Genomic DNA, 10,247 nt, shown 5'->3' with positions numbered 1-10,247 from the left:
AGAATTCTAATTGTGAGTAAATTCCATACTTTGCTTTAAAAAAATATCCATATAGTGATCATAAAAATAATGCTATTTCGAATCAGTAAGCGATTTGTTGACATAAAAAACTTAACTATGGCATTTTTGGCTGAGTATTTGACATTTAAGGGATATTTTCAAAATAAGTATCTTTCAAAGTTAACATAATCCCCAAAAAGAATTTAAAGAGCACATAATTTATTTAGAAGTACTTATTTAATTGGCATTTTAATTAAAAGTGTTGTACGTCAAGTAATTGCGTCAAAATAACAATGTTATTTCTGAACATAATTAAGCAACCAAGGCATATGTTCATGGTCATGTTAAAGAAGTTGTATATGAAATATATATCTAGTCAACAACTCAAGCCAAAGATTGATTAAGTTTCAATGTCATTTGTTGCATTTATAGATACTGACTATTTTCCTAATCAAAATCTATAAAATGATAGAGATACTTCAGATTTTGGGATACTTGCTTCCACCAATTAATTAGGAATTATAATTAGCAGTCTTTTGAAAAATCATGTTAATATGGAAATATTTTTTGTTTTTCCCTTGCCTGAAAGTATATCTTGTATGTGCATTAATGGCATCATATATAATTTTTAGACTGAATTGATGATGCCATATCTATTCACGCCAAATGTGAAGTGGTCTTGCATAACGTTCCCGCTAATATAATTGTATTGTATTAATGTAGTAAGGGACAGGTGGCTCTCCAGTTACTACTATAAATAGATCCAAACAGCTCTCACACAACTCATCATGAGCAAACCAAAATCCCCACCAGAACACTGCTTCAATTTTGCATCTTCTTCCCCAGTTTCAAAATTCTCAATGGAGAAGGTTCTAGTTTTGATCGTTGGTGCAGGCCCATCAGGTCTCGCTGTAGCAGCATGCCTCAGCGAGCTCTCCATCCCCTACTGCATCATTGAACGTGAGGATTGCAGTGCTTCACTTTGGCGCAAACGCACGTATGATCGCCTCAAACTCCATCTTGCCAAGGAGTTTTGTGAGCTTCCTCACATGTCGTATCCAAGGGATACCCCTACATACATCCCCAAGGAAGAGTTTGTGAGGTATGTTGATGCCTATGTCGATCACTTCAACATTTTCCCCAAGTATAGCACTTCAGTTGAGTCTTGCAAGTATGACGAAGTAAGCAACTGTTGGGATGTCATGGCACATGACAAAGTAACTGACCTAGAGATCGAGTATACAGCAAGGTTCTTGGTTGTAGCAACAGGCGAGAATAGTGAGGGAATCATACCAGAGATCCCTGGGCTACATGATTTCCCTGGTGAAGTCATACATTCATCAAGCTACAAGTCATGGAATAACTATATTGGAAAGGGAGTGTTAGTGGTTGGATGTGGAAACTCCGGCATGGAGATTGCCTATGACCTTGCCAGCCATGGGGTGGAGACCTCCGTGGTTATCCGTAGCCCGGTATGAATTACTACACTAATTCCACATATGTTATTATTTTCGAATACAAATCATGCATGCATGCTGGTACGTATACGTATATATACTTTTATTGATTCGATCTGCTCTTAATTTCATTATGTAAATACACAGCTTCACATTATGACAAAAGGGTTGATTAACTTGGGGATGAAACTATTCAACTGGCGCCTTCCCATGAAATTTGTGGATTTCATTCTTGTGACTTTTGCAAACATCCGATTTGGCGATCTCTCCAAGTATGGGATTGTCAGGCCCAATATGGGGCCACTTCTTCTCAAGGCAAAGACTGGACGGTCAGCAGTCATAGATGTTGGCACGGTTGAGCTGATAAAGAAAGGCTTTATCAAGGTGAGCGCTTTTCATGGTAGTAGAACCAAAAGTGATAATATACTACTTTGAACTTCATAAAATTTATTCATGATTTATGCTCCATCCAGGTGCTTGGTCCAATATCCCGCATAAGAGGAAATTCTGTAGAATTTGAGGACGGAAAAGAGTGCTCCTATGATTCTATTGTATTCGCTACAGGCTACAAAAGCACTGCAAACAAATGGCTTAAGGTATATGTATGTATATAAGCAGTAGTCATTAAAGAAGGAATTATTTTGGCCTTTTCCTGAACACTTTGAGAGTGGCAGACATTTAAAGCATCCTAATATACAGGCCTTGATTAGTTGCGAAATTCAAAATTCCAAATCTATCACATCGAAAAAAAATCTTACATGCATGGAGTATTAGGCACAAAATAAAAAATGAGGTCTAATTAGGCTATGATTTAATTACTACAGTACACATGCTTTAATGATGGATTGATTAGGCTCATTAGATTCATCTCGTAGTTTACAGACGAGTTCTGTAATTAGTGTTGTGATTAGTCTATGTTTAATACTTCAAATGTGCAAATATTCCATTTTTACAACTTTACACGGGCAACTAAACGAGGCCACAATCAACCTCTGCCAACCATGAAAAGTGAAGGATGAATATACCATTTTTTAGTGCTTATTACAATAGGGGGGCAGTTATAAAAATATACAAACCTCCCCCACCTGTGGGAAAGCTACTGTCATTTTGTTTGCTAGCTTAATAACCAGCAACTTGAGTACTGAATTGTATTTAGAAATGCATTCAGTTCTCTTCAGAAAATAATAATGGTGCCATGTTCTGACAAAAAAATTATGCGGTGAACAAAATGCAGAATGGTGAGAGCATGCTGAACAACAATGGCATGCCCAAGAGAGAGTTCCCCCATCACTGGAAAGGTGAAAATGGCCTCTACTGTGTTGGGCTCGCAATGAAAGGGTTGGCTGGCATTTCTCGTGATGCAAAGAGTGTTGTTGCAGACATCAAGTCCGTCGTAGACTCGATGGGGCCATTTTAACTATCCTTTGGAGAGTTAAGATACCAGACTGTTGGCTTGTTAGCTACTTAATTTTCCCTTGCTCCAGTGTGGAATTTGGTTTGAAGTTTGTTGGCTTGAAAGAAAACTCCCCCTATACCTGTTGTACCGTCATGAGTGTATGCTTTGTGCTTGTTCCTTGACTGCAGCTACTATATGGTAATGGTGTGTAGACTGTAGAGTATATATTGCGTCTTAATAATCATGCATGCTATGTATGTCAGTGTTGTAATCGTGTGTGTTATCTATGTTTTGTCTTAATAATGGTGTGTAATGATAAAGTCGTTCAAATGCTATGGTATCATCATAATAACTATACTACTATGGTATTGTCATAAATTGTACTGTGGTACCAGATCTTTAGCACATCTCTAATTATTTGATGCTCACTCTTACAAAAAGTTTGTAAGCTGCCAGTGATTACCAGACAGTTGGAGTGTGTGGAATGGCAACGATGGCTAGCTCCAGCCCATCCTGCTCCTCACATTTTCCCTATCGGACACCAGAAAACCCTTTCTCCTCCCGATGGGCTTTATATGACTGTATATGCTGTCGACGGCGCCATGGGGCGATGTTCCGGCGGGTACCTCACGAGTAGGCCGGCATTCTCGAGCATGTGTGTCGACCAAAGAGCAGACTTCCACACGCATGGCATGCTCCAGTGTAGACAAAGCTGCTGCCATGCATGCTTGCCAAAGGTATTGTTAGAGTATATTAGGCAACTCCGGATATGGTTAGTTTAGGATTGATTGTAATCCCAGGATAACCTTTCTTATCTCTAGGAGAGGCTACTTGCCCTCCAAGCCATGTACTCATATATATACCGTCCAAGGGGCTCAATGCAATACATCCCACGCATTATACGCATCCTACCTTTCTACATGGTATCAGACACCTAGGTTCCGAGATACAAACCCTAGCCGCGCCGCCGCTTCCGCTGCACCCACGCGCCCCCGGGGAGATCGAGATTGATCTCTGCCGGGGGCAGCGCCCTCCTAGGATGCGCCGCGGATCCCTCTGATCCGCGCCGCCGTCGTCGTCCACAAGCAGCAGGAGGGCTGACCTCTACCGTCGCCATAGCCGCGTTGCTCGTCGTCATCGCCATGGCTCCGCCTTGGGCCGCCGCCGCCTCTGCGTCGTCGTCCCCGGCCCCGCTCACGGCTTCCCCGCCACTTCCGCGCCTCAGGCCAGCGCCGCCGCTGCCGCACGACAGCGCGCGTGCGCGGCTGCCGAGGGGGCGGAGCCCCTCCCAGTGCCACCGCACGGCCTGCGCACCGCGCGTGCACGGCTGGAGGGGAGGAGCCAAGACCGCGCCGTCGGGCGGACGGGCCGCAGCATCGCCGATCGACGTCGCTGTTGGGCCGCCGCGTCCCTCCATCGCCGGCTACCTCCCCTGCGCCATCGGCCGCTGTCCTTCCTCCCCCAGTGCCGCCTCTGCTTCTCGAAGACGCGGCTGCGGGGGGCGGATCTTGGCCTGTCGAGCGGAGGAGAGCCGCTCGGGTTTCCGATCTCCTCTGTTTCCTCTGTCCCGTGTTGACCCGCGGGGAAGAGCTAAGGAGGAGACAGGAATTCGCTACGTCCACCCGAGTTTGTACCCGGAGGTCTCCTTGCTGCTGTGTGTGATTTTCTTAGGTTTTTCCTGATTCGTTATCGGGTTTGCGTCGCCCTGCCATTCGTCGCCGTTCGTCATCAACACTCCCGAAGGACGAGATTGTTGTTGCGCCTTCCAGGCTGCAGCGACGACGTTCGTGATCAAGCCACCCTACCGGTGTCATCGCCTTTTCAGGCGGTGGCGCCACACGCCGCCGGTCTTCGTCAAGCAGGCGCTCGATCCACCTCCGCGCCTCTAGCCGTTCTCGCACGGACATCGCCGCCGATGTTCCTGAAGGAAGACGTTGTCGCCACCCCTAATCTGAGCGCGACACTTGCTGCAACCTGCGCCGTCGCGCACCCCTGTCCTGAGCGTGACCTAAGTCGCAAACCGCGCCGTCTACCATCGTCATCCGCCGCACCGTCCTGCTGCTGTCTTCGGCAAGAAGCTGCTGAGTTTGCGTACTCGAGCACCTCGACGACGCTTCGACCCGCGCCCCCTCCACGGTTTCGACCACGTCCACCTCGACCTCGGCTACTACGGCACTAAAGGGCTATCATCTGCATGAGTCTCCAGTCAAAGCTTTCGCACCAGCGTTCCGACTGCAGGGGGATACGTCTCCATTGTTCTCCAGTCTGACCGTTCGTGTTGCTACCGCTACGACTGCGGGGGGATGTTAGAGTATATTAGACAACTCCGGATATGGTTAGTTTAGGATTGATTGTAATCCCGGGATAACCTTCCTTATCTCTAGGAGAGACTACTTGCCCTCCAAGCCATGTACTCCTATATATACCGTCCAAGGGGCTCAATGCAATACATCCCACGCATTATACGCATCCTACCTTTCTACAGGTATACCCCAAATGTGTTTTGATTCAAATGTGTGATTGATTCTGATGCATGAGCACAAACATAGTTTTCCACACCAAGTTACTCTCATGATTTATTTGTTGTTCAAATCATTTTTCAGTTGACTCGGATGTTTGATGTACATAAAAGCATGGAGAGTGTATATAGCCCCTCTGTAGAGAAGATATGGTCACAGTTCTCCAGGCGTCCAGCAGGGTGGTGGCATTGTTCCAGAGTTGGCCAGTTTGCCCAAAACAAGGTCCTGCTCATCCTGCTATTTCTTGAAGCTTGGGGGATATGATGTGGCAAGAAAAAAGGCTAGAGAAAGGAGAAGAGGAAATAATGACACAGTACTGCAGCTTTGCCCGCTAATATAAGACCTGGCCAGGTTCAGTTTCAGTACCAACTACCAAGTCTGCGCAGTGATTCTTAAAAAAAACAGTATGTATATATCATATTGAACCGCGGGTTGTTCCTGCTTGTCATCTCCTCAGCCTCCCGATCGATCGAACAGCCTCCTGCATGCAGAGAAGCTGGCCGGATGACATGCAGCTAGCCGATCCAACTCCTTCCCTACACGAGCAACATCAGATTAAATCCGCTGCAGTTCTTATCAAAATTATTTTATTTTCTACACGATCAACTTGTGAACTCCTCCATTTTATTTTTATCACGGATCCCCCGTTCCATCAGCTCCATGCACAGCCGTTTTATTTCTGTGTTAGCGCAGGATCGATCTGCTCGGTGCCAACTGCCAACGACTGGGTGGGAGCTCCAGTATCTTCTCCAGCGCCCGACCACCGGCCGGCCTCGTAGCCTTCCGCCGTCGTCAGGCCCCCCGCCTCCGCCCACCGCCTGTTCCCGTCCATCACCAACGCCAGGCATATCAACTCCTTGCGCAGCCCGCGCTGCACGTACAAACGCCTGGGGGAAGATCAGTGTAACCATGCGATCGCACAGGCAGTAGCGATCGCGTTCCGTTCCGTGAGAGCTAGGTAGATGCTGCCTGTTACTTGATGGGGAATGTAACATCTCTAAACTAATTTGAGGATAAATCATGTCATCATGTGCATCATCAACTTCATCATGGGTTTGGTTTGATTTCCGGAATATCCGGATTTCAATCCGGAACCTCCGAGTTGGCTGACCCGGAGTATCTGGGCTGAAACCCGGAGTATCTGGGTTTACTGTTGCAGGCACGTGTCAAATGCACATCACTTAGAAGCCACGTTCCCCTCTCAGGCCCATGTGTCAGCCCGACCTCCCCAACACCTGTGAACCCCCTCCCAGCCTCCTCTCTCTCTCACTCTTACTCTCTCACAACCTCTCTCTCTCTAACTCCAAGCCATGGAGGAGCTCCCTCTTCTCCCCCACCATTGAGGCCCTTCCCCTTCGCCGGAGCTTCGCCGGAGCACGACGTCGACGAGCTGCACCATCTCCACCTCATCTCCTTGGAGCTAGGAGCTGCCCCAGGCTCTTCCTCCATCTTCTTCATCTTCCTCAAGCTCCAAGCAAGAAGAGTAAGATCGAGCTTCACCAAGCCATTTCCTCCATCTTATAACTCTCGCTGGTGTAGCACTTGTCACAGGTGAGCTCATCCCCTCCCACGATCTACCCCATTGCCCTAGGTTTAGAGCCATTGGAGCACCTTCACCATTGATGACCTAGAGCTCTCAAACCCCAATGCATGTTGGATTTAGCTATCAAAATAGACTCTCCACCTTCCTACGAACCTTTAGAAACAAACATCACCCCAAACCGAGATCGGAATCGCCGGCAACAGATTTTCCAATGTCCACATGTCGAGCTGCCGGAGTCTCCGGGGTTATTGTAGCAAAGTTCGGGGTTACTGTAGCAATGCCCGGAGTATCCGGGCCGAAACCCGGAGTATCCGGATTTTGCCTGTCTGGAGTGTCCGAGCTAAGTCTGGAGTGTCCAGAAACCCCTAAACTAAGGCCCCTTGATAGTTATTTAATTCTCATGCTTTTACTAGCTTACAGTTGAACCCTATATGTATTATATATCTAGCCTCTTTTATCATAGTTTTGCACTAATAAATCATGCTTTCTCATATCATAAGCGTCGCATTGCAATCATTCATGGCATATTTACTTATCAAGCATCATTGCACTCGTGTAGAGACCGTGACGCCGGATCAAGATGCAGGTGAGCACGAGTCGGAGACCGTGGGAGACGACTCTTCCTTTGAAACTCAAGGCAGGCACATAAGCATACTTTTATCCCTATTTTGAATCAATGAAGTATAAGTGTCTTGTTTGTGCATGAGTTACTATATTTATATCAATATTTTCTTAGGACCTATTTGATGCATTACCAACCTTGTTTAGAACACTACCCTCTAGATGAGTATGCTTGTTTAGGCGTCACGAACTATATGCTTAGCCTTGCATAGTTTCGGTAGAAGTCGAGAGGTGGCAAGGTCACCACCGCTCGCGAGCTATAGGATGTAATGTTTAATTCCATCTAGTTAGTCAATGATGAATAAAATTGAGCAACTATAAATGGTGATTCAGACTTGGGCAAGTATGGTAGAGCCATGTTGGGAGTGGAACTCAAATAGTTAGACTTGCTTGAATTGATTAAGGACTGATGCGTAATCGCTTTGATACTTGAGCGCTTATCCGTACAAGCCACATGCTAAATAATGGAAAGGTAAGCCAACTAGCATGAGTCACACCGTGCCACATGCTTAATAATGGAAAGGTAAGTCAAATAGCATGAGTCACACCTTACCTTAATCGAATTCGGTGCGAGTTGTGATGGAGTGTGATCGGCGGTTTCGGTGCACTTGTCCTTCCCGACTGTTCGCTCATAGCCGGTTGTGTTTGTGTGAAAGGTTGATGCATGAATCAACACTTATCCTTAGCCATGGGTATGGTCGTTGGTCTTGTCCTCGTGTGGGTAAAGTTGTACACCCCTGCAGGGTTTTTGATCTATTGCAATAGTCGTGCTCTTGGACATTGAGCACGCTTTTGTACTTTGACTTTAACGTAGAGTTACCGATTGAAGTTCATGGAAGATTGAGCTTACGATCATGATCACTTTAGTTATGCAAATGTATTGATGTATAATATAGAGATCATAGATGTTATGTCTTTTGCTTCTCACAACTTGATCAAAGTAGATGCTTTTTATGCAAAAATTAAATACCATAACCTATCCTTGCTACTAACCAAATGCATTCTCCTTGAGGTCGGGCAAATATATACCCATATCGGATAAGTCCTGCGAGTACCCTTTGTACTTATGGTGCTATCATTAAAGTTATTGCAGGTGACACGCAGCCGGAGGCCATCTTTGGGTACTTCTACCCCGTGGACGGAGGTGCGGGTGAGGAGTAGATGGCCGGTGGCTACGAGAAGGGCAGTATCAACATATAGTGTTTACCTTCTTATTTTGCTTATGTATGGAATGACCGCGTAGTAGAACTTTCCGCTGCAAAACTCTGAAGACTTGATGTAATGAACTTTGAACCTCTTTTGTAATGTAAACTTGTGCTTGAGTGTGCCTATGTAATAGTATTGCTGTTGTGCGAGTGGAGTATGTTTAAATCCTGAGCGGTGCTCATGACACATTCCAAAAGACTATCGGGGTTGGTCCTTTCTAATTGAGTTGATTAATGGATGATGACTCAATTAGGCGGGATCAACTTGGGCTAGTTCCTCATAGGGAAGGACCCAATCAATGAATATACAGCCGCGAGATGCCTTCCTTTATCATATTTTTCGAAAAGGGAAATTTATTTATTTTAGGTAACGTTATATATCAAGGTGATACAGCAATAATACTTGAAAGAAATTTTCCCAGCCTCTATCTAAAGAGCATCCAGCCTTACACAAAAGAGAGAGAGCAAGCACACTCTACTGACTATCAATGCATACACTAGACCGTCACCTATGTGCCTTGTTGGTAAAAAAAATAACTCCTTGGCTATTTGTGCTAACCTTTGAGATGCCGCTGCAACTAACTCCTGTGCAGTAGGAGTTTGGAGAATAGTCCATGAATGAAGCCAATGCGAAATTGTGAAAATAACCTGAAAAAAGATGTTTGTTTGTTTTCAAATATCAGATTATTTCTACTTAACCACAAAGGCTAACATGTTTGCTGCAGCCCCAAGTAACACTAGAGGTTTAAACTCGTTACAAATCACTGTTAGCTAGTTACCGTTGTAGGATCTAATGCCGTCTACTACTATACGAGAATTTCAATCATTTCTATTGGAATAGCAGAGAAAGCAACAACTACTACTATTGACTTATCAAAACCTTTGTCCCGGGCCTTACCTCCAGTAGGAAATTGAACCGTACTTCCGGACTTCGCTTCGCTGACTTCCGCATTGCCGTGCTCTTCTTGGCCCTTGTCTGCTTTGCTTTGCCGAGGGCGAGGATAGTAAAACTGTTCCGCTCAATTAGATTGTCTTTTGTTAAGATTACCCCTCTTTGAAGGAAACATAGAAAGATTTTTGTTTTAAGAAGAGCCTTTAGTTTCCAATGATGTTTGGTCAAAATTGGGACCTCGCTATGGATTAAGGCAACGTAATATGATTTCACTGAACACCACTCGCCACTGCTCCTGCCCGGCATGGTTGTCAGCCCTGCACACACACATGCCATGCACACACACATGCCAGTGCAGCCTCGGACCCCACGCTGCATGGGAGGTGGAGGAGAGAAGCGGAGCACCGCGGCTTGGAGGAGAGGACAAGGGAGGGCCGGCCGCGCAACGCTGCTCCCCTGCTTGTCGCCACAGCCCAGCACCAGGCTGCTCTCCTGTGCACTGCCGGAGAAAGGAGAGGATGAGGAGTGGCGGAGGGAGGGGGAGATCCGGCAGCGGGGGAGGGGAGATCCGGCGGTGGTGCGGCTGGGAGTAGGAGAAGGAGGGGAGGGGACGC

At 46.2% G+C, this 10,247-nt stretch overlaps 1 protein-coding gene across 1 annotated transcript; it reads left to right on the top strand.

Moving 5' to 3' along the window:
* The first annotated feature begins 860 nt into the window (after positions 1-860).
* Positions 861-2,973, top strand: LOC120666606 (probable indole-3-pyruvate monooxygenase YUCCA11). The gene is made up of 4 exons (XM_039946480.1): positions 861-1,472; positions 1,605-1,841; positions 1,931-2,053; positions 2,692-2,973. Exons 1-4 carry the CDS (start codon positions 861-863, stop codon positions 2,872-2,874), a joined length of 1,155 nt encoding a protein of 384 aa, XP_039802414.1. The 3' UTR covers positions 2,875-2,973.
* Positions 2,974-10,247: the final 7,274 nt, after the last annotated feature.

Source organism: Panicum virgatum, chromosome 3N, assembly GCF_016808335.1.
Source record: "Panicum virgatum strain AP13 chromosome 3N, P.virgatum_v5, whole genome shotgun sequence".
NCBI classification, from domain to species: domain Eukaryota; kingdom Viridiplantae; phylum Streptophyta; class Magnoliopsida; order Poales; family Poaceae; genus Panicum; species Panicum virgatum.
The sequence above is the reverse complement of the archived record's forward strand: the minus strand, read 5'-3'. Positions and strand labels throughout refer to the sequence as shown.

What these genes read in the sequence shown, in the direction of transcription:
- LOC120666606 (XM_039946480.1), top strand. Translation starts at nt 861, where the DNA reads ATGGAGAAGGTTCTAGTTTTGATCGTTGGTGCAGGCCCATCAGGTCTC. An exon ending in CCGTGGTTATCCGTAGCCCG is followed by an intron (nt 1,473 to 1,604) that starts GTATGAATTACT and finishes GTAAATACACAG; the next exon opens with CTTCACATTATGACAAAAGG. An exon ending in TAAAGAAAGGCTTTATCAAG is followed by an intron (nt 1,842 to 1,930) that starts GTGAGCGCTTTT and finishes TGCTCCATCCAG; the next exon opens with GTGCTTGGTCCAATATCCCG.